Source organism: Carlito syrichta, unplaced genomic scaffold (assembly GCF_000164805.1).
Source record: "Carlito syrichta isolate Samal-C Ts95f unplaced genomic scaffold, Tarsius_syrichta-2.0.1 Scaffold308846, whole genome shotgun sequence".
In the NCBI taxonomy this organism is placed as follows: Eukaryota; Metazoa; Chordata; class Mammalia; order Primates; family Tarsiidae; genus Carlito; species Carlito syrichta.
This window is the reverse complement of record NW_007252942.1, coordinates 504,636-529,957: the sequence shown is the minus strand read 5'-3', so window position 1 is coordinate 529,957 and position 25,322 is coordinate 504,636. Positions and strand designations below refer to the sequence as shown.

Here is a 25,322-nt window from a genome sequence, read left to right as displayed (position 1 = left end):
TGAAGTGATGTCAAGTAGAAAGTTAGTTGTATGAGTTCAGAGTTCTATAATGTAGGCTGAATAAGAAATATAAACTTCAGGGAATGAGGACAAAGAAAAAGACCTGGGACTGAAGCCTGGAAAACTCTGACATTTAGAAATCTAGTAAAGGAGGAAAAGACAAATGAGATTGAGAGCACTATAACACAGTATATCCAACAGGAACTAAACTAGTATTTAATAGTTTATGACCTTGTTTACAGCATAGTCATTGGAAATAAAATACCAATAAACCACCTCACAACAATGACTAATTGCCTGTTTGTTTGCTTACAATACTTGAGGGCTCAAGAAAAAACATCTCCCAGTCCCCTCTCCCTGCCCTTCCCAGTAAGGGGGATGGGGAAGAGGTAAGGGGTGGACTGAGACTGTGGGACTGCAGGAAATCACACAGTGACAAGGGTATGGTACTCCACATCACTGTGGAGGCATAGGGCACATGAAGGTATAGACCACTAACCAAGCATATGAAGTGGTGAGGGATTTGGAAGCCTCATCAAGGAATCGGTCAGTGGGCATGGTGGCCAACTACATGGATAATGAAATGGTAGAGGAAAATAGTAGCAGACAGAGGAGTCTGCCAGCATGGCTAGTTGAGGGATTAGTTATACTGATCAAATAAGTAACCTGACTGAGGGCATAAGCAAAAATATCAAGGAAAATAGGTACTAAGTTTTCAACTACTGGAGAAAGTTTTCACAAACATGAAAAGGTTAATGGTAAAAAGAACCCTGAGGTACTAGATTGAAGTTGGAGGCATCCATGTGAACTCCTAGTTTCATAACATATACACAAAGATAGAGAAATAGTCACAGATGTACATTTGTGGGTATATATACATGTGTACATATATACATATCATACATATATTTCCTAAATCTGCCTATTGAGAGAGTCTACATGCAATGTCAACCTGTTAGCAATGAGTACACTGCATGATCTAATTTTGGTTTCTGAAGGTCATCCTCTACTAAAATAAGGCAAGGTTCCTTAGAGAAATGGCTCATTCCAGGGCTAGGTCAAGAAAAGTAAAAGTTGGATCTAAAATACCTTGTACCAGAAAGGACATGCTCAGTGAGTCAGGGACACATGACTAAAGGACAGAAGTGCAAGTTGGGAATTCCACTCAGGGGCAATTTGAGCATTAAAACAGATGACAGAAATGGATTGCAACCTGTTAAATCAAAAAGAGAAATCCAGAGCCCATACTGATATGAATATGTAAGAAAGAAAAGCTCTTCTATACAAAGTGTTACTAAAGGTAGGATAGTTGATGGGAATAAAAACCCACCATTTAGCAACCATCATAGAGGTGGTGTACTGAGGCAGACATCACAACAGATGCTAAGGTTGACACGTGGGGGTTTGATAAGGAATAGGACATTGGTATGAACTCAGACTACTTTCCTACAAAAATACCAATCACTTACAAAGCTGAAAATGGCAAATTTAAAATGGAGCGAACTGGTAGGCATCCACATGACCCTTTTGATATGATCAGCTGTGAAGAACATAGCCTCATTTCTGTGCATTCCTGCAAATAATGCATGACCTAAGTCAAATTATAAGAAAATACCAGATGAACACTAGGTAGAGGGCCATCCTATAGAAGGTAAGGTCTATATTCTTGAAACTGTCAAGGGCATAAAGAAAAAGAAAGATTAAGAAATTCTGACTGAAGGAATCAGAAGACAACTACATGAAATACATATTTCTGAGTAAGAAAATGGACCATGAAGGAAAAATACACTGAGTTGAGCCAGCTGGTGAAACTGGGTCTGTGCATTCAATGGCAGTGTCATACTGTTTGCTTCCTGACTTGTAGGGTTATGTAGGAGAATGCCCTTGTTTTAGCAAATACATATGAGAATGTTCAGCGGTATTGGGACATCATGTCTGAAGACTACTTTCTAAAAGTGTTAAAAAAAAGAAAAAGAAAAAGAATGAGTGCTTATAGCCATACAGCTTTGTGAACATACTAAAAACCTCTAAATCAAGAAAGTAAGTATAAAAATAAGAGAGAGAGAGAGAGAGAGAGAAGGCAGGGAGGGACTAATGACTGTGTGTGTGTGTGTGTGTGTGTGTGTGTGTACAGAATGTGTGAGGAGAGGGTGGAGTAAATGCAGTCAAGTGTTAAAATTGTGTGTGTGTGTACAGAATGTGTGAGGAGAGGGTGGAGCAAATGCAGTCAAGTCTTAAAATTGAGGAGTCTGGGAATGAGGGATGAAAGTTCTTCATATAGTCCTTGTAACTTTTCTGTAAGCATGAAATGATTTCAAAATAAATCAATTTTTAAAAAACAATTGATATGTGATTAGGAGCAAATACTCTAAAAAGAGGCCATCAAGAACATGAGAAATTAAAACTAAGGTGTTTGAAGCAAAAATTAAGACTAGTGCTCAGCCTTTGGGACTTCTTGCAACAGCTCCATGCCTATGAAGAAGTGTGCAGCTACAAAATATAAACTGTGGTGGAACTAGCTTTTAACCCTGGCACTAACAGTCCAGGAAAAAGTTTAAATAAGAAAGAAAGGAAAGAAATACATAGCCTCACTATTCTTATACTCTTTTTAACCCAGTTCTAGCCAGTCTATATTTTGTGTCACATAATCCAAATTACCAATTTTATCCATAATTCTCCTGTCTATTGTCCAAATTTCCCTCTCTCAATTTCAACCTGGCACTACCAAATCAGATCCCTAGAAGATCCTGAAAATCTTATGAAACACTTTATGGGGGTAGGGGGTAAGAGGGAAGCACACAGGAAATGTGAAGAGACAAAAGATTATAACTCATTAAACTAAATTAACTGAAAGCCACTCAACCACACCACCCTGGCTGTGAGACAGCCTATACGTAATTTCATTGTAGGCAATCCTCTGGAGAAATCTAAAGGCCTAATAAAACCAAGACAGTCAACCAATGATAAAGCCAATTTTGAGTGTACTGCCAGATCATGTTCGCTCACAGATCACCCAGACCCTTACCTTGGCTGCCTTAAGTAACATTTCTCTTTCTTCCAAATCCTTTCTCTGTTTCTCCAGTTGATCCAGCTTTTCAAGAAATTTGAGCTGTGACCTGGTATCACTAGATAGAACGTAACTTTCACTTGCCTGGGAAAAAAAAAGGTCTTATAATGATCCTGGGTAACATATTCTATATTAGGTATTTTTATAAATAAGCTAAGGATAGGAACATCAACATAAATAGGAATCTAAATTTTCAGAGGGTAATGTTTGTGAAACAAGTTTATCCAAAAAAAGGAAACCTGAGAAGTGATTAACCAATTGTTTCAAAGTTCTTTCCTAGTAAACCTCATTATAACAGGGAAAAAAGGAATTAATCCAAGCGGATTCTTCCAACAATAGGAAGTAGAAAACAAGAGAGTGTACCATTTACCTATAGTCTCAATCTTTTTAGTTAAATTATTATCTACTTCTGCAAACTTTAATATGAGTAATTAAATCTTAGGCCTATGAAAGACAAGAAGCAAGAAATAATCACTTCACTGAAAAATATACTAAAGATGAAAGTTATCACCCTGGCTACCATAGTTGGATTCATTTAATCTTGACAAGTGAATACAGCTTCTATCAAAGTATAGCATAAAACAAGAGAGTAAATATCAAAATCCAGAAACCCTGTTTTGAGGATTCCCTTAAGATGTAAATTTGGACAGAAACTGTAGTCAAAGAAATTAAGTATACATATAATTTATAAATGAGAGCCATAGCAGATAGGTACAGTTATCTGTCTTAATTGTTAAATAAAATAATAACATTCAAATTATTCTATTTACTCTAATATTCCATAATGTAAAACAGTGCTTTTCAACCTAAATATTTTCTAATTTTCTTCACCTACATGACTGCCTAACTCCTCTGTAACTCAGATGTGAGTGTGTGTATGCTGACAGGCGAGGGAGCAGCTGGGGGATTTTTAACAATATTTAAAACATCTTGCCATCTACTCCTCTCAGTAACTCAGACATCTCACAGTGAAACTGTATAGTAGAAAAACAAAATGTTTTTAAACAACTAGAACAGTCAGTGCCTGGCCTAGAAATCTCGGGTACAGCACCACTCCCATCTTTGTTTTATCCCCATGCTTATGGCTGATTGAATTAACTGGGACTGAGAGATTTCATATGCCCAAGATTCTTTTTAAATTAAATTTTTATTGTTGGTATTTAACTAGATCAAAAGAGTATTACATAGTTTAAGGAACAAGGATGTATTAGTGCTACTTACTTTAGTTCATGTTTAATACAAAAGAATTCCCAAATGTTTTTAAAGTTAAATAACACAAGATAGAATATGGAATACATTACAGGCTAACCATAGAGGTTAAACATAACCACCAGTGGTTTCTTAAATACTTCATCTTTACCATTTTTGTGTTCAGACACTCTGGAAGTAGTTTATTGACAGGATTTAATTTAAAAGGGACAACAAATACTAAATTAAAAAGGGGCACAAACTTTAATCACATTCCCATGCTAAGATGCCTTTCTTTCTCACCCTACTCAGATCCAACTGCCTCTGACATATGCATTCTTTTTCCCTTTCAGACACTACTAAACAAATGAGTGCCTCCCATATTCATACTGAGTCCCCAACCGTATTTAAACAACAGTAATACCAATCTTATCATGATCCTTCCTGTATACCCAGCTGGCCTAGCTAACTGAAGACTTCATGCACCAACAGAGTAGGGCATTACAGCGTTAGGGCCACTATATATGAAATGGTTTAACCGTGAAAATATAATGATTCAGACCAAATGATATCAATACCATCAAACGAATCTCATCTGAAGGAGCCAGTACAGCACCTTTCAACTAGAAAATACTGAACCTTCTCCATGGCCACAGGCATGCAGAAGGCGATAATGTATCTTCAATGGGAAAACACCTGGCAGCAAGATCAAAAGCTTGGTACTACATGTCACTTTCTACTTATATACTTAAATCTCAATTTATGACCTGTGATTAGAGAATTATATTGAACCAGGTGAAAGATTATCAAAAATAAATGCATATTCCAAAGTGGAAAGAGATGGAGGGATTTTGCTTTTAATAACAAGAGCTTGCTTTTGAAAATTCACTGAGTAGAATTTCCTACACTGTATAGATAAAAATAAATCCTGTCAGGGATGAACTGAATATAAGAACAGGGTTAAATCTGTAACACAAAGATTATTACAATAAAGTATATAAAATAAAGGTGATTTTGAACTAGATCCAGATATAACTAAATGGTTATTATTTCTACTTTAAAGAGGGATGATAATCTTTTCTGCCTTTTTTATAAGTAAATTCAGACAGTGGCATTAGCTGTATTAAGGAATGAGTGTCGGGGAAAGGGGGACAGGGGAAATCAGTCAAAACAGGCAGTATTCAAGACAGAAGATTAAGGTGTTAGCTTTAAGCTAAATTATTAAGGTGGGAGAGATGCTATCCATTTTGCCCAAGGCAAGTAAATCCTTGGAACATATGCTATTGATATACAACAGAAGAATTCCATCTGAGGCTATACACAATAGAGCTTTGAATGGCACTCAATAAACATTACTTGGACAAATCCTATTTCATAACAAATTGTATATATTATGTTTTTTATAAAAACTGTCCACTATAAATGAAGATGTATTCATGTATCTCTGAAACAACAGTGTGACTGAGACAGGAGTAGGAAAAATCCAGGTTTGAAAAATTATAAGAGACTTTAAAGTCAAAAGGAAAACTACAATCTCCCTAAGTCGCAAAATTAAAAGTAAGCTGGTATCAATTCAAACTAGATTATTATAGACTTTGGATGTTAATTGTAATCCTCATGGTAACCACTAAGAAAATATCTAAAATATACCTAAAAGGAAATGAGAAAGGAATCAAAATGGTACAAGACAAAAAAAAAAAAATCCAATTAAACATAAAAGAAGGCAGCAATAGAGTAAATGAGGAACAAAAAAGCTATGAGCCATAGAAAACAACAGCAAAATTGCAGAAGTAAGTTCTTTCTTATCAGTAATTACATTTTAAATGTAAATGGATTAAACTCTCCAATCAAAAAGTAGTGACTGGTGGGTAGGGCTACAGTGGCTCAAACCAGGGCATAGCAGCTCACACCAGCACTTGGGAGGCTGAGGCAAGAGTATTGCTTGAGTCCAGGAGTTCAAGACAAGCTAAGGCAGCAAAGCAAAACGTTTATAAAAACTAAAGAGTAGTGACTGGCAGAATCGACAATAAACATAATCAAAGTAATATGCTGTCTGCACTTTAGACAAACCATACCAATTGGATGAAAGTAAAAGGATGGAAAAAGATATCCCATGCAAACAATAATCAAAAGGAAGCACAGATAGTTATACTAATATCAAACAACAAAGACTTTAAGTCAAAAACTCTTAAAAGAGACAAAAAAGGACATTACATATTGATAAAAGATTCAACTCATCACGAAGACCTACAAACTAAACCAGAGTTCTCAAATATATGAAGTAAACTGACAGAATTTTATTTTAAAAATAGACAGTTTAGCCAGGCTCGGTGGTTCTGCCTGTAATCCCGTGCCTTTGGAAGGCTGAGGTGAGTGGATTGCCTGAGCCCGCGGGTTCGAGACCCGCCTGGGCAGGTGAGACCTCATCTCTACAATAAAATAAAAAATTTAGCCGGGCATGGTAGCGTGCGCCTGTAATTCCGGCTACTCGGAAGGCTGAGGCGGAAGGATCGCCAGAGCCCAGCAGGTCGAGGTTGCAGTGGCCGGGAGTGGCCACTGCACTCCAGTCTGGGCGACAGAGTGAGACTCCAACTCAAAACAAAAAAAAAATAGACAGTTTTACACCCAGGGCAACATAGTGAAATCCTGTTTCTAAAAAAAAAAAAAATTAGCCTAGTATGATGGCACACATCTGTAGTCCTAGCTACTTGAGAGGCTGCAGGAGGATCCCTTGAGCTCAGGAGTTCATGCCACTGCACTTCAGCCTGGGTAACAGAAGTAGACCCTGTCTCTTAAAAAAAAAAAAGACAGTTCTACAACAGATGAAGATTTTATTACCCCACTTTCAATAATGAATAGACTATCTAGTCAGAAGGTCAATAAAGAAATAGAGAACTTAACACTATAAACCAACTGCATCAAACAGACATGTATGAAACACAACAGCAACAGAATATATTTTCTTCTCAAGTTCATATGGAACATTCTCCCGGATGTACCATATGTTAGGTCATAAAATAAGTTTCAATGAATTTTAAATTATTGAATCAGACAAAGTATCTCCTCTCACCACCATGGAATGAAATTAAAAGTCAGTAACAGAGGGAAAACTGGAAAATTCACAAATATGTGGAAATTAAACAATACATTCAAATAACCAATGGATAAAAGAAATCTCAAAGGAAATTAGAAAATACTTAGAAAATGAAAACGACAGCACATCAAAACTTATAAAATGCAGCAAAAGCAGTGCTCAGAGGGAAAGTTATAGCAGTAAATGCCTACGTTAGAAAAGAAGGATCTCATATCAACAATTTAACTTTACACCGATGGAACTAAAATAAAGAAGGATAACCTAAAACTGAAGCTTGGAGGGAAGAAAATAATAAAGACTAGAGCAAAGATAAATGAAACAGAGAATTGAAAAACAAAAGAGAAAATTAATGAAACCAAAAGCTGGTTCATAGAAAAGATCAACAAAATGTACAAACCACTAGCTAGACTGACAAAGAAAAGAAAAAAGAATACAAATAACTAAAATCAGAAATGAAAAGGGGATAGATCATCTCCACGGCAACTTGGATGGACTTAGAGTCTATAATACTGACGGATCTATCACAGAAACAAAGAACTGAGTATCACATATTCTCACTCATAAGCAGACCTTGAACAATTATCATAATACTGTAAGAAAAAGATTGGCAGTTGTCAGAGGTGAGGGTGGGGGAGGCGGGATTGACAGTAGTGGGAATCTGCAGGGGGAGGGGAGGGGCACACCTCATCAACAAGGGTACCTGCAAAATGAACATCTGTATACCTAATCCCAAATTGTACCCCACATTTTTAAAATAAAAAAAACTTAAATTAAAATTAAAAAACAAAAAAAGAAAGGGGGATCATTACTACTGACCTTACAGAAACAAAAAGGATTATAAGCAAATATAGACAGTTTTATGCCAACAAATTAGATAATCTAGGAGAAATGAAAAAATTCCTAGGAACACACAAATAGAAATACTGATAGTAACTTTTTGGTTTTTTCCCTGTACTTTTTCTCCTGTTGATCACATATTAAGTCAATCCAGTAAATTCTCACAAAGATTTATGCAAATGAGGACCTCAGCAATTATATACTGTTTTTCCAAAGTTGTAAGTGAAGTATAAAAGAAAGGAAATAGAATGATTCCTCCAGGGAACTTACTAGCACTGTTGTAGCTGATATTTTCCCAGATTTCTTTTAGCCTACGACTAGACTATCATGGCAATGACCATTCTTGCAAACTCAAAATCTCATAAGGTTACCTACATACTATCATGGTAAGAAAAAAATATCTAGCTATCGGGGTAAAGTAAGGGTTATCTTATTTTTTTTAACCCAGGTTATCTTTTTTTTCCCCCACCACTAATCACTCAATATATTTACCCTCCTCTAAAACAATTCCAATGCTCCAAGTGCTTTCACCTTGATAGCAGCAAGTCATTTGGGACACAGTACTGGGAATAAGACAGGTTATTCTTGCAGTTAGTTTTGTAATAAAAGTAGCCAATAAGTGGCATCAGTGTTAGCACTCAATGCAATCACTTAATTTATTAAAAGGAATAGAAGATGAGCAGGTTGAAAGATCTAATGTAGAACATAAAGACTATAGTTGACAATTAACTGTATTCACGATTCTTGCTAAGTGAGTAAATTATAGCTGCTCTTGCCACAGAGGGGGGAAATGGCTAACTATGTGAGATGACAAATATATTTTGTTCAACTATAGAAACTGTTTTATTGTATATGTGTATCTTATAACACGATGTATACTTTAAGAATATACAATAAAACTTACTTTAAAATAAAGAAATCTCTGCAAAACGTAAAGGGGAAAAAAAAGGAACTGGGGTGCTAACAGAGTACAGACTACTATAGAAAATACAAGTAGCCAATATTCCATTCTAACATATCTTCCCTTTCCAATTAAAAGCTTAAGGAGGAGAAGCCTCAGGCAGAATAGATGCCTGCGTATTTCAATCTACACCATATAGGAGCTATGAATACCATTTTAAACACCTCCATTTAAATTTTGTCATGTAAGCATAACTAAATAAGGCAAAATTAAGAATGAGACTTTGATTTTCTACTATATAAAATTCTCAATCATTCCTTTAGAAATATATTTAGAATATAAATCCATGCCCCCAAAACTACCTGTAACATTCAAGTTTGCACTTCTTTAATGATTTCCTTTACCTTATAAGTAGCCATTCGATGCTGAGCAATTGCAGTCAGTTTTTCTAGAAGGCCTCGTAATCGCTCTTGTGTTGCATGGGAGATCAAGTTCACAGCATCAGAGTTAAGTTCTGTAATGTCATGCTTTTTACCTGTGGAAGCAGAGAAAATCCATTACGTGTTTTAGTAGTAGCTGATAATTGAAATAATTAGCACAGCAGGTAATCTGTTCCCCCTGGAAGTCATACCCATTATGAATAAAGGTTTGGAGATTATGATTTTCCTGGTAAAGTCACAACTTCAAAGATCTTAGACATTGCATTAATAAAACCTAGCCCGAAGCCTCAGAAAATATAGACATTGTTTCACTTAGCCTCTAGAATCATTCTCCTCGCAAGGTCATTTATAGGACAAAGTTAATAAGAACACAAATCAAGTTTAGTGTTCAGGGAGGAAAATGGGAACTGCAGAAATTAGTACCGTATTCTGTTAATTTTAGTAATTAAAAAAATAGAAAATTACATTTTGCCCTGTTTGACACTGTTAACAATTTATGACATTCATTTCAACGAATTCAGATTGTGAGTCTCTGTTAATGCCCTGTCTACAAGATATACCTATATATTTTTTTGTCTATCACCAATCATGCTTACTTTACTCTAACTCAAGATCTGATACATTGACCTCGTAATCAATTTACAAGTTCAAATGGTAAGTTTAAAACCTCATCATTACACCCACCTATTTGAATAACTTCTCTCTCACTACATCTCCTTTCCATAAGTAAACCAAACTTATTTTCTTCCTTCTGCTAACTAGCAAGAAAGTTTCAGAAAAACAGTTTGGAGCACTTACTCAGAGGCAGAAGCTCATTTATAAATCAACCTTACTCATATTTAAATATTCTTTCTCACACAGTGAAACTGCCTATATCAACAGAGCCCTAAATCTAAAGATACAGGCTTTCAGGTAGAGCCCTAAATCTAAAGATACGGTTTTCTATTTTAAATGAGGCTTTAAAAGCACTACTGTGATTGTTTTTAACATATTCACAGAAATCTTTAAAAGTTGTTTAATTTTGCATTCTAAATGTTCTGAAACATACTTTTATATTCTTATCAAAGGATGAACAGCTACAGCAAAAATATGCTTCAATTAAAAGCCAACAATTCTTAAATACATTCTTTGACATTATTACACAATAAAACCAAATAGGAAGATATAAAATTATCCAACTTCAAAACGTAATTCATTACTTTGTAGTAAAATGGAATTCCTCTCCAATCTCAGATTCAAGCAGGGAATAAAATACTACAGAGTCAAATTAACTTTAATAAAAACCTCAGCATAAACAAATAGTGGGACCTTCCATAAAAAGGACAGTACAACTTCAAAACAATCCAATGATCAAAATTACAAGTAAACAGTGGGTAGACAGGGGATGACATGCTATTTCATATTTAAATTAAAGAATACCTGTGCAATGAGCATTTGTCTACCTAACCCTGAATTGTACCTCACATTTGTAAAATAAATTTTTTTAAAAAATTAAATTAAAAAAAAAAGAAAATGAGCATTTAAAGATAGTGCTTGGGGAGGAAACATTGAAAATATTCATATGAATTTATAAAACAGATGTAATTCATCTAACATTAAAAATGTTTTAAAATATTAAAAATAAACAAGTGCTGGGATTAAGCAATTCCAGGGCTTAGAGAACAACCAAATGTTCTAATATGTTCCCTAAATTGGTAATAAAACACAACTTAAAGTTACAGAGTTATGTACTATAGAAAAATTCTCACTTTTAAATAAAATACTCTTTCTCCTAGAATGGAAGGGCTTAATGGAGAAAATAAATTTAAAAAATAAATAAATAAAACACTCCTTTTAGTAAAGTCAACATAACTGATTAAGGAGATCTGGTTGGTGCTTGCATGCTAATTATGCTATTTTATTGAATTTCTGTGCTATTTAATTTAGGTAATTAGGGAAAAGAAAACACAGGCGTTTAATCTGCTAACATTATTCAAGTAGAAAAATGTATTTTCATAAAAAATTATTTGGGTAAATTTACAATTTCTGTTTTTAAGGAATAGCGTTGGTTTTATCTATTCTATAAAGATGGGGTTTTACTATAAGTAGAAAACATTCCTAGAAATATATAACTCCATTCACTCTATGGTTTCACTTTTTCTACAAAGCTTAGATAATTTATAAGATTTTTTTGCAGTATTCCATCATAATATGTGACAAGTTTGTACTTCATCACTGAGAACTGAAAATGCAAATAGTTGTCTCTTTATTCTCCTAAATCAGGGGTTGTCAAATTATGGCCAACAGGTCAAATCAGATCTCTCATTGTAAGTGAAGTTTTATGGAAATACAGTTGCAATCGTGTTTGTATTCCCCCACTACAAGGTTTCATGTTGAAACCTTATGTGATGGTATTTGAAGTTGGGTGTTTGGGGAGATAATTAGGTCATAAAGCTACAGTTCTCACAATTGGGATTAGTGCCCTAACACAACAAGAGGTCAGACAGTTAGCTAGCTCTTTCCACCACATGAGAACACAGCAGGAGGAAGGTTGTCTGGAAACCAGGAAGAGGGTCTTCACCAAGAGCTTGACCCCACTGGCGCCCTGATCTCAAAAGTTCAGCCTCCAGAACTATGAGGTATAAGTGTCTATCATTTACACCATCCAGGTATGGTATTTTGTTACAGCAGCCCAAACTGACCAAGACAATAATCTTGCCCATTGGTTTACACATTGTGGCTGTTTTTGCACTGACAGCAGAGTTGAGCAGGTCTGACAGAGATCATGTGACCCACAAAGTGGCAAATATTTACTATTATCTGGCCCTTTGAGGAAAAAAGTTGCTCATTCCTGTCTTAAGTGATCAAAAATGCTCTTTCAGAGCTATACACTTTTCTCGTATAATCAATGTTTAAAACTAGAAATGAAGTTGGAAAAGGAAAGTAATTGCTAAAACCAAGTATCTGCTTATATTAGATAATTATATGGCATTAAGGAGTTAAACTATGAGTAAATTTCCCACGCCATCACAGGAAGTATAGTACTTAGACTTGTTCCAAAATTAAGGAACTGGCTCTTGTACAATACAAAATACACGTGCAAAGAAGAAAGAAGGCAGGGAGGCTGGGAGGCTGGGAGGGAGGAAAAAAGGAAGGAAGGAAAGAAGAAAAAGGAAGGAAAAAAGGGAGAGAGGAAGAGAAGGAGGGAAGAAAAAAGAAAGGAAGGAGGAAAGGGACGGAAGGAAGAAAGGAAGGAGAAGGAAGAGGAAGAAAGAGGGAAGGAAGGAGTAGAAAGGGAGAGAGGGAGAAGGCAGGTAGGTAAAACTAAGAGAAGAGCAAACAAAAAGTTCTTCTGAATTACTATCTTTTGGACTTGTAAATTCTAGCTTTTCACAATAAAAGAAAGACAATGTATCCTCAATTTGAATTGGAAATGTAAAAAAGTAGTCATTCGCATAACATATAAGTAGTTCAAACATTTATTAATTGTGAAGTAGAGCTAAAATATGCAATAATAATAGACTTTGTAGTCTTTAAATACACCATGGATGTATAATCAGAAAGCTTGATATTTTGTATTAAGCCTTCATTATAAAATATAAAGGTTGCTACTCAAGTATATTCAAAGTTCATTAGTACAGGCCCCTAAAATTTTATGCTGATGAAGAAAGAGAGCGGGTCTCTGTTAAGTCTCGGGGTCAAGACACAAGAAATAGTTAAACTCATACACAAAAATTGCTCTCTGATCTGTCTGTTTTTCAGTTAATTTGAGGAGATTACAGTCTTTCACATTACTGTAAGCTTGGGATCAAACAACAGAAAACTGTTTGGCTCTAGAGTAACACTGGGATGCTCTTTTATACACTGCAGCCATCTAACAACTACTGGGCTTAAAGAGGACCCTAAGATTCCAATCCAGTTCTTTTAAAATGAAGATGGGTTTAAATTTCAGGGTTGAGACAAGGAGAAAGGGACTTGCTCTCAACGGCTGTTCCTATATTTCATAAGCACAAACATGTAATACAAGCAGGCATTTGTACAATTTCATGACTAAGGCCAACCAAGAAAGGAATAGGGCAGAAAAAAATTGTATACCATATTATATATTCATGTAAAAATACACTCAACTAGTTTCCAACTAAAAAATTTGAATAAAATATGACCTATTATCTAAAACTCCAAATCATAGGTTATATGATTTAAGTTATATTAATAATTTTAAAAATAAAATGCTCCTTTCTGTAACACTGATGATATTTTGATTTCTACAGCCTTACTTTAAGCCTCAGAGTTCCAGGACAACCAACTCAGTTGTCTCTTGATAATATTTTCCTGCAAACAGACATATCTATTAGGTCAATAATCATAACTCTGAACTTACCAATATCTAAAATTCTCTTTTGCAGAGCTCCAATGAAAAGAAATGGTTCTTCTTTACATGAATGAATGAACGTGCCAACCAATTCAGAGTTTGTTGTTAAGATGTAGGCATTTTCTTCACTGAGGTTGATCCCTGCCATGGAAGTCACATCATTGATGTCATCTTCCTCGCTAATAAAAAAAAAGTTATAGTTTTTTGGTGGTTGGTGCAGGTAGAGACTGGTGTATGAGTGTGTACGTAGTTTCAGAGAGCAAAAGAATCAGAGAGCTCTCCTTATAACCAATAGCATTATTTTACTTAATTCATCCAATCAAGAGCAGAATTGAAGAATGAATACCTTTCCCATATAAGCTTTTAAAATTAATTGGTGTCTCTAACCACTAGTGTACATTTGATATCATTTAGTATGTGTCTTCTAGGGCCCATCATTTTCTTTCTCATTTGAGTAAATGAGAAACATCAAGAGGCATTTGGAGCTACACCAAGGTCATCCATAAATCCTCTACAATAAAAGGCAAAGAAGTATAAAATAAAAGTGCAAAAGACAGTCATATTCCTATATACCAACAATAAACAGAAATCCAAATAAAAAGCACAATCCCATTAACAATAGCCACAAAAAAAAAAAAAAGAAAAGAAATATGTTGGCATCTTCCTAACCAGAGAAGTGAAAGACCCATACAACAAAACCTACAAAACACCACTCAAAGATGATGACACAAACAAATGGAAAAATATTCCATGCTCACAGACTGGAAGAATCAACACTGTTAAGATATCCATCCTACCCAAGGCAATCCACAGATTTAACACAATACCCATTACCACCAGCATCATTCTTCTCAGACCTGTAAAGGACAACACAGAAATTCATATGGAAACATAAACAACCACAAAGAGCCAAAACAATCCTCAGCAAAAGAAATAAAGTGGAAGGTATCACACTTCCAGACTTTAAACTTTATTATAATGCTACAATAATCAAGACAGCATGGTACTGGTACAAGAACAGGGATACAAACCAATGGAACAGGACAGAGATTCTGGAGGTTTCTCAATTTCTCAGCCAACTCATCTTCAACAAAGCCTCCACCAACAACCACTGGGGAGAGGAGAACCTATTCAGTAAATGGTGCTGGGAAAACTGGCTGATCACATGCAGAAGACTGAAACAAGAACCCTACCTATCACCATATTCAAAAATCAACTATAAATAGACCAAAGACCTAAATGTAAAACCTCAAACTGTAAGAACCTTAGAAAATGCTGGAGACACCCTTATGGAAATTGGAACTGGCAACCACGTCTTGATCAAAACCCCAAATGCCCATGCTATAAGAGATAAGATAGACAAATGGCACCTCATCAAACTGAAAAGCTCTGCAAAGCCAAAGAAACCATCAAGAAAGTGGGGAGACAGTCCACAGAATGGGAAAAATATAGGATGTACAAGGAACTCAAACATGCCAAAAAGAAAAAAACAAACAACCCCATTACAAAGTGGGCAAAAGATATGAATAGACACTTCTCAAAAGAAGATATATGAGCAGCCAACAGAAACATGAAAAAATGCTAAGTCTCAATGCAAATTAAAACTACACTGAGATACCAACTAATTCCAGTCAGGATGGCCATCATTAATAACTCCAAAAACAAAAGATGCTGGCGAGGATGTGGGGAAAAGGGAACACTTCTACACTGTTGGTGGGAGTGTAAACTAGTACAACCTCTGTGGAAAACAGTGTGACGATTCCCAAAAGATCTAAAAATCGACCTTCTATACAACCCCATGATCCCCCTTTCTGGGAATACACCCGGAGGAACACAAATCACTCTATGAAAAAGACACCTGCACAAGCTTATTGTAGCATTTTTCACAATTGCAAAAGCATGGAACCAACCATGCTGCCCACTGAAAGAGGACTAAATTTTTTTTAAAAAGTGGTACGTACACACAATGGAATATTACGCACCCATAAAGAAGGACAAAATTATGAACTTTGCAGCAACTTGGATGGACTCAGAGTCTATAATCCTAAGTGATCTATCATAGAAACAAAGAACTGAGTACCATACGTTCTCACTCATAAGCAGACCTTGAACAATTATCATTATACTCTAAAAAAGGGATAGGCAGTAGTGAGAAACTGCAGGGGGAGGGGGGACACACCTCATCAACAAATGTACCTGCATAATGACCATTTGTATACTTGACCCTGAATTGTACCCCACATTTAAAAAAAAAATTTTTTTTAAGTAAGCCTTAAAAAAAAAAGACAAAGGAGTAAAAACAGACATCTTTTTTTCATTCAAGATGGTTAAAAGTCTCTCAGATTTCCCCAGTGCATGCCACAAATCCACTGAGGGGCAGCAGAAACTTCCTGGTCCTGAAAGGTCCATACCCCACATAAAGGCCCTTGAAAAGAAGCATACTCAGCTAGCTGTTCTGAAACCAAATGGCTAAAACTAGTTTTGGGTTTTGTTGTTTTTTTTTTTGCTTCAGACTTTTGGTATGCTCCATCAGTCCCAAATGAATTCATTAAACCACATTCTCAAGCAATTGGCTTCAAAGGGCCCATGTATAAAATTTAAAATCACACATACCTCTACATGCACGTATATGAAGGGCATACATATATAAAATACAAAGTGTGTTTGGGCTCCTTGGTTTGCACCAGTAAAATTCAGTTTTTATCTAACAGAATTGCTACATGGACACAGGACTAAGATGAATATATGTATTTAAGGATGGAGAAGAGAGAAAAAGGAAAGAAATAGTAAAATCCCCTCATAGCATCTTTACTACCATATGTAATAACAAGCACATTCCTGGTAACTCATACAACACAAAACACAATTTACACAAACATGATAATATAAAAATATGTCATTTCTCTTTATTGCAAGGGCCAAATGGTATATCATGTGGTCTCATGTCAATAGATTTAAAATATGAACCTCCCTGTGGCAATGCATTTGTGCACAGAAAAGGAAAACAAATTATAATTGTCAGACATTCAAGGAATGAAGTCCTTTGGTGGAACTTTAAAAAACAACACATTAAGAACAAAGGGGGAAAGAGCATATACTCAAACATATCTTAGAGATACAAGTTAAGTGAAAGAGAGGAAAGTGATAAACACAGCAAGTGAAAGGGAAGGAAAAGATCGTCTGAACAGTATACCAACAGCTCAGCATTAAAAGGCATATCTCTGTAATGGGGAAAGTAAAAAAAACTCTCAAATCATAAAATAAAATATGCAGTATAAAGAAAATGGTTGGACTCCATTTAACCAAATGTCACAAAGGTATCCTCAGAAATATGGGATGCTGAGAATGACTGAGAATCACTTTGCCACCTATGGCAATAAATTAGTATGTTCAGATTTTAAAATCTAAATGTTTAAACATCTACAGGGTAAAGTGATGGAAATCACAAGCCTAAAAATGGTCTGAAATCTGTAACATAATATTTTAAAGGGCCCGAGTAAAAAATATTTTTAAAAGAGCAAGTAAACATCAATGAAAAATCAGTTCACTTCAAAAAAACAATCCTAACCAGTTACTTAGCATCTTTAGAACTCAGTTTTCTTCTCTGAAAAATGCATTAAACTTAGATCAGCTGCTTTCTAACATCCTTCTCAGTCACTTAAAAGAAGGCGGCAGGTCTCTTTGGAATGACACAGAATGAAGAGACTGCACCTTATACAGGCATAATTTATCTCTGGAAAGATACATGAGAAATACTACTCTGGAGAGGGAAGTAGGAAAGCAGGGATAGGAAAAAGACTTGCTTTATACCATATTATACTCCTGTCTATCTTCCAAATGTTATACTCTGCACACAGATTACTCAATAAAGATGATTAGATATTACAAATGACATAAGTAAACATTTAGAGAAAGAAAACATGAAGTAGAGACATACAACCTCATCTTTCCCTTAAAATAAAATTGGAGCTATTAAACATAACTCCACATGACCTTTATACAGATACACACAACACCGGGGTCTATAATCTCAGATGTGTGCCAGGGTACAAGCAGCATGTTGCTTCTCTAGCAGGATCTCTGTTTAGCCCCTACTGACATCTTACACACAGGCTGGAGAGACCAGTGCCAGGCCTACTTACTATTTGTACCTAGCACAGTACTAGAATGGAACAGAATTCAGTCAATGAGAAGACAGTTCCATTTCTTTTAGAATCTCGCAGCCCTCCCTGTAAATAAACAGGGAACTAATACCCAGTAAGATTTGTTCTTGCCTGTCATCCTTCCTTCTACCTAGCCCCAAGCTGCACACAGCTCCCTCTAGTTACCATGGTTACAAGGGCAGCAGTAGCAGAGGAGGACCCCTACTGAGGGAAGAGGGAAAGGTACCACAATAAACAGCACCCAAGTCATTTAAAACGTCCTCTAAAAACGGAGGTTGACTGAAAGAGAGCAAAGCCAACACAGTGTCCTAGCAGCATTATCAATAAGGCTAGGTAGGTCAGGACAGCAATAAAGGCTTTGACGTTCAGGAATATTTGTGATTCTGGTTTGGCTTTAATTTAACCAAGTCTTCTGACCTGATGCAGTATCTTTTGAAGGTGCTGTGAAAGACAATCTGTTTTATGCTAAAACATATTCAGAAAAGCAAACCTAGTAGTAGTGCCTCAGCAGAAAAAGTCTTCCAATTCAAGATTCTATGGAGTATAATGGGATACTACACAAAAATTACATAAAAAGACCACTCATCTATCATAAGTGCCTTGCATTCTTGTTCTGATACTAATCTAATTCTTTAGCTTTTGATGAAACTAACCACTGCTCATGCCTGCCTTAAATGTCTTCCACCCTCTTAAAATCTGTAACAGCACTAGACTAATTCTTCTAAAGATGAGTGAATCACATTACTTTCCTGCTCAAAACCTTCACATTGCCCTGAACTCAACCTGACATTCAAGGCTTTCCAGGTAATAGTCCCAGTTTTCCACTCTTACCCCTCCCATTATTCACTATCAAGTAGCTCCTCCTGATTCTGGCCTTTGCCCAGGCTATTCCCTTCCTACTCCAGTCTTCAGCTCCCCTTGCTTTCCTATCTTTCAGCTGTCAAAGCCTTATCTATATCCCAGACCCACTTCAAATGCCTACTTCGGAAATGTTGCTTTAATTTGTTTTTATTCTTTTAAAACATTTGACCAGTTGCTACAACTTTTGAACTACAGAGAGCATGTGTTTGTCTCTGTTATGATAGGTCTTACTCTGTCTTTTTTCATAGTCAATCTGTTTGCTTTAAACTGCAACTAGACTAACTGTAATCATTTTTAACACCTATCACTCTTAACAGAGCAATATGTAAATCTCATTTAAATATTTAAAGAACTTCTGTGTACTCAGAACAGCTGAGAATATACTGAGAAGCAGTAGAACAGGTAAAATGTGAGTCAAAATGCCTACCTTTGAATCCTAACTCTACCACTTATTATATATATAACAAAAAACAATGAACTACTCTAAAATTGCATCTCCAGAAAATGGAGACAAGTCCCAATTCTTAGACTGAGGACTGAAGAAAGTAATTTACATCATGAAAAAAGAAATTACCTTAATATGTAAATAACTTCTATAAATAACTAAGGAAAAGACCAATGGACCAATGGAAAAATGAACAAAGCATGTAACTCTTCAGTTAACAGAAAATAAAAATGACTCAGCAATTCTACCCACTTATAACATAAATATATTTTTCACATGTTAGACTGGAAAACTTTCTTTAAAGTTCACATGGAGCAATGGAAACAGTCTAATGTCCATCATTATGGAACTCTGTTAAAAATATCAAATCACAATAAATATATACTGATATGGAACAAACTCCATGATTCATTACTATTAAGTGGTTTTATATATATATATAAATAACATATATAATATATAATAATATATATAAATAAAAGTGGTATATATATAAATATATATATAAAACCACTTAATAGTAATGAATCCACTAGCCACACACACACACACACACACACACACACGTTCACACATATATAACCTTAATCTAGCAGAGTCAGAGAGCTCCCTGAGTCTAGCTCAAGTGAAAAACATGCCTGAAAACGAGAAGAGTGACCAAAGAATTTTGCAACACATTGTTCCCAAGGCCCATCTAACTCGATGAGGGCCGGAGTGGGAAGAGCTGCCCTGTAAAGATACTTCTGACATACCAAATGCCAATCCTGGGGGACCCTCCTCAACTGTGTTTAGTAACAATGAACAGAGGCCAGGCATGGTGGCTCACAGCTGTAATCTTAGAACACTGGGAGGCCGAAGCAGGAGGATTGCTTGAGGCCAGGAGTACAAGACTGGCCCGGGCAACACAGTGCAACTCCTTCTCTACAAAAAAATTTAAAAATAAAAATTAGTCAGGCATGATAGCATGTACCTGTCGCTCTAGCTTATCAGCAAGATTGTTCAAGTCCAGGAGATTGAGGCTGCAGTGAGCCATGTTCAGGTACTGCTGCACTCCAGCCTGAACAGCAGAGCGAGAGCCTGTCTCTTAAAATAAAAAAAAAAATTTTTTTAAAGTGAGGTGAGGAAACGCTGTATTTTTCCCACTGTATACCTTTTGAATTATTTAATATGTACATATTACCTAGTCAAATAAATTTGTTTTAAAAATAGAGACAAAGAAATTTATTTTGAAGCCAGGTTCTTCCCCTAAATTACTAAAGTCCTCATAAAATAAGCCTTGCCTCAGTATTCTACAACCGCAGGTCTGTAAACTCACACAGCACCCTGTTTATTTCCCCCTTCTATGCCTTTTTTGAAGTTATTTTTCTCATGGGAAATTCCCTCTTCCTTCTTATTTACGCAAATGTAGTGTAGCATACTACAGCAGTACTTCTCAAACACCAGTATTTTTAGGAAGCACCTGGGAAGTATATTTAAGACGCAGGTCTCACAGTCACACACACACCCCCACACAGCAACAATGATTCTCATGTAGTAGGCCTATTTTGGATTTTTTTATAGTCAGAGTCGCACTGCGTCACCCAGGCTAGAATGTAGTGGCGTGCTCATGGCCACTGCAGCCTCGACCTGCTGGACCCAGGCGATTCTTCTGCCTTAACCTCCCAAATAGCTGGAACTACAGGCACACACCATCACACCCGGCTAATTTTTTAATTTATCATAAAGACGAGGTCTTGCCAAGTTACCCACTCTGGTCTTGAACCCTTGGACTCAGGCAATCCTCTCACCTGAGTCTCCCAAAGTGCTGAAATTATAGGTGTGAGTCACTGAACCTAGCTAGTAGGCCTATTTTGAATACCAGGAATCTGGACATTTTTAATAAGCACACTTAGATATCATGATACAAATAGTCTGTGGACTACACTTGGAAAAATATAAACTATAAAAATTAAAGTACTGATCTTAGAATTAAGGAGGCCAAGGTTTCAATCCCTGTTCTGACAATTATTAACAGGATGATCATGGACAAATTTCTTTCCATCTCTGTTCATCAATCCCCTTATCTGTAAAATAGGGGTGAAGCTGTCCCTATCATGTGATTTTGAATGAAAACTGCATTAGAAACTAAAAATAAGTATTATTTATTCATTGAAAAATAACAAATCTATTATATGTTAACATAAATAACATATTTTCCTAAAACCAACACACCAAAATTTTAAAAATAGTAAGAAGAGTGACACTGTCTTCTAATTTTGCAAATCTTTTAAAAATCCACTGGTCCTCTTGCATTTTAAATGAATCTTTTACCCAGTCATGATTTTGTAACATTACACATAGATAATGTGGAAAATATTGGTTCACTAAACTATACAAGTCTTCCAAATTTAGACTCGTTATAAGTAATCCAAAATCATATGTTAATATCTCTACCAGTCAGATCAGAATATCTAAGCACTGGGAAGCTCGAACTCATGGTAATAGATATAAGACTTCCAAAATTTAATTTTGCTTGAATGTTCAAACTTTATCATCGGCAAAAAAAAAAAAAAAAAAAAAAATTAAAATCCTGTCAGGGCTGTTTTCCCCTAAAGTGATAGGTTAACTCACTCGTTTTCAGGAAAGTGTCTGTCAGATGCTGATCTGTATTGTAGTTCCTAAACATGCAATGAACATCAGAAAGATTATAAGGGTTTTCAAAATACAGATTCCTGCCATATCTAGTCTCCAGATATTTCATTCTGAATGGGTCTCAGAATCGAAAATTTTAATAAGTTCCCTGGGTAACTCTGACACTGCTGATCCATACCGCTCTAGCCAATGTTTACCATAAATTATTTCCCAAAGTATCTACCAGCCCTTTCCTGTCTTATGTGTTCTCAATTAGATTATTAATCTTGAAGAATTTTTAGCATAAATCACAGCACAGTGTTATCAGTCTCTTGGCTTTGATCCTTCTTGAGGATACCCATGATAAATAAGATATGCCCTGTCTCCTGCTTATGTAACTTGAACCTTCACTTCATCGTGTACCTACCTTTAAGGTCTCTCTCCTCTCAGTATACTCTGCATTTAAATACAAAGACAATTTCTCCTGAACACCATTTTACTATGACAAAATGAGACTAAAACTTTGAAAGACTTCACAATTTTATCTCCAAGTCTTCACTCATGTAATTGCCCTGAAAAGTCCAAGAATCTAATTTCTATCTAGCATAGGACCTGTTTTGTTGAATTTAAACACTATGTTCTAATATGGGCATATCTCATATGGATGCTTCTTCCCTGAATTCTTTGTCTCCCCAAAACGAGAGATTTTTTTTCCCCTCACAAGTGAGTTTCTCTTTTTCAAAGTCCCTGTACTGAAATTATTAACTATCATATCACATACTAGGTAGAAAATTACTGATATACTTGTATACATAAGGACAAAAAGATTCCTAATACATGAAACAATTAGTTATATATGATGAAAGTCAAAAACATGCTAACCTTCTCCAGAGAATCAGAATCTGATTCCTGGAGCCTGGGTGTCTGAGGCAGGAGTTCAAGGTTGCAGCGTGGGTGACAGAGTGAGACATTGACTTAAAAAAAAAAAAAAAAAAAAAAATCTGAAAAAATGGACATTAGAAATTGGTAGAATAATACTATGCAAATAGCATGTAATCTAGTTCTATATGACTTTCCAAAGTGTCTTTTTAAAGCAAATAACAAAATAAACTAGACTCCCTAGCTGTTAAAATACCTTCACTACCAGAATATATATGTATTACTCATCCATAATTATTTTTATTATTTATCTCTAAAATATAAAGTCTTAAAAATAATCATATAAAAAATCAATATTAATCACTTATTCTCTCCCAACACCCCATCAATTTAAATAGGGTTACCTATATAAACACTACATTTGTCACTTCTGATTCTGAAGTATGATGGATAAAACATGAATCTCTGGCACCCTCTGGTGTTTAAGCACAAAACAGTTTCCCATATTCATGCCAGCTATACAGAAAAGCAGACTAGAAAAGATGCTCTTATCTAGTAAAAATTCACAAATGAATCCCACTCCAAAAAACCAAATAGTTCTGAAATACTAGGCAAATACTATATTAGATGACTAAACCTCATCCAGTTTGGTCAAGACAAGATCTAATACTATTCACTATTTCCCCTTATTTAACAAAATAGCCAACATCAAGGCTTTTTTTTTTTTTTAAGTTGGAGTCTCACTCTGTTGCCCAGGCTAGAGTGCAGTGGCACACTCATGGCCACCGCAGCTCAACCTGCTGGGCTCAGGTGATCCTTCCACCTCAGCCTTCCAAGTAGCTGAACTACAGACATGCACCACCATGCCCGAATAGTTTTTTGATTTATTGTAGAGACGAGGTCTCACTAAGTTGCCCAGGCTGGTATCAAACCCCTGGACTTAGATAATACTCTCGCCTTAGCCTCCCAAAGTGCTGGGATTATAGGCTTGAGTCATCATGCCTGGTCATCAAAGTTACTTTTTTTTTTTTGAGAAAGCAGAATTATTCAGAAGAAAGAAAAGCTCCCACAGTGGGAGGGGACCCTCCTTTTCAAAATTCACTATTTCAACAAATATTTGAAAGTTTATTCTGAATCAGGCATGGTTTAAATGGTGGATATACAAACAATAGTAAACATTAGGTATTGTAAACTCTCATAGAGAATTTTAAAAGGGTGAGAAATACACAGAAGGGTAAACAAATGAACAAAATAATTTCACATGCTACACAAGTGTCTCAAGACAACAGATGTGACAGAGGAAGCTAATTTAGATTGGTTAGCCAAGCAAAGCCTCTCTAGGAAGGTAACTGAAATCTGAAGGCTCAGTTGGGATTGGTGCTCAGGCTTTAATACCAGCACTTTGGGAGGCTGAAACGAGTGGATTATCTGAGCCCGCGAGTTCGAGACAAGCCTGGGCAACTTGGCGACACCTTGACTCCACAATAAATGAAAAAAATTAGCCAGGCATGGTAGCACCTGCCTGTAGTTCTGGCTACTTGGAAGGCAGAGGAGAAAGGATCGCTGGAGCCCAGCAGGTTGTTGCTGGGGTGGCTGTGAGCGTGCCACTGCACTCCAGCCTGGGCAACAGAGTGAAACTTGAACCCAAAAAAAGGAAAAAAAAAGAGGAAAAGAGAAATCTGAAGGCTCATGTTATATTAAGACTGGGGGACAGAAAGAGTTCAGTGCATACCACATCCAAAACTGAACAGTGGGAACAGAAATAGTGTGCCTGCAGAACAGGAAAAAGCAAATACAGAGCAGGGTCCCCAACACCATGAAAGTGATGCCAGTAGTGATCAGACTACTTCTACTCTGTCAGAATATAAGATATAATCTAACTTGTGTATACAACTGTTTTCAGTTTTTTTGTTACCTAAGACCTTTCCAAATTCTACCCAATATAATTATGGTTTCAGATGAGAGTCTTTCACTTTGTAAAAAAGGCAATTATCCTTCCTCAAATTAACCTAATCACACACTCTCAATACAAGCTTTCATGCAACTGCCATACTGTTGTGTGAAATGCAACGTGTCCAAAATTCATGCACAAACGTAACAAGTAAAATCAAGATATCTTTGATAAAAATACAGAGAAAAGATTTAACCTATAGATATATAAATAAATGACGTCATAACAAAACATCAAATAGTAACATCAAAATAAAACAAAAACATATCATTAAAATGAAATGTACTCCTGATTAAATGGAAATTTACTGTAAGATAAAAGTAGCAATCTCAAATCAGAAAGGTAAAGTTGATGAACTCTTCAGTAACTATTATTGGGACAAACAATCCGCTTGAGGAAAAGTTAATCTCTGCCTCAGACTATATTAAGATAAAATCAAGAATTATTGAAGATGTAAATATAAATGTACAAGCCGGGTTCAGTGGCTCAGCCTGTAGTCCCGCGCCTTTGGGAGGCTGAGGTGAGTGGATTGCCT

General features: G+C 35.9%; 1 protein-coding gene across 1 annotated transcript in view; it reads right to left on the bottom strand.

Moving 5' to 3' along the window:
• The window catches only part of TAF4B (TATA-box binding protein associated factor 4b), a 150,420-nt gene that overhangs the window by 57,577 nt on the left and 67,521 nt on the right, over positions 1 to 25,322 (bottom strand). Inside the window, exons 11-13 of the mRNA XM_008066117.2 lie at positions 13,888 to 14,057; positions 9,492 to 9,622; positions 3,026 to 3,151 (exon numbers count right to left, since the gene is read on the bottom strand). Coding sequence (XP_008064308.2) covers positions 3,026 to 3,151; positions 9,492 to 9,622; positions 13,888 to 14,057 — 427 coding nt within the window. The remainder of the gene's footprint in view (positions 1 to 3,025; positions 3,152 to 9,491; positions 9,623 to 13,887; positions 14,058 to 25,322) is intronic.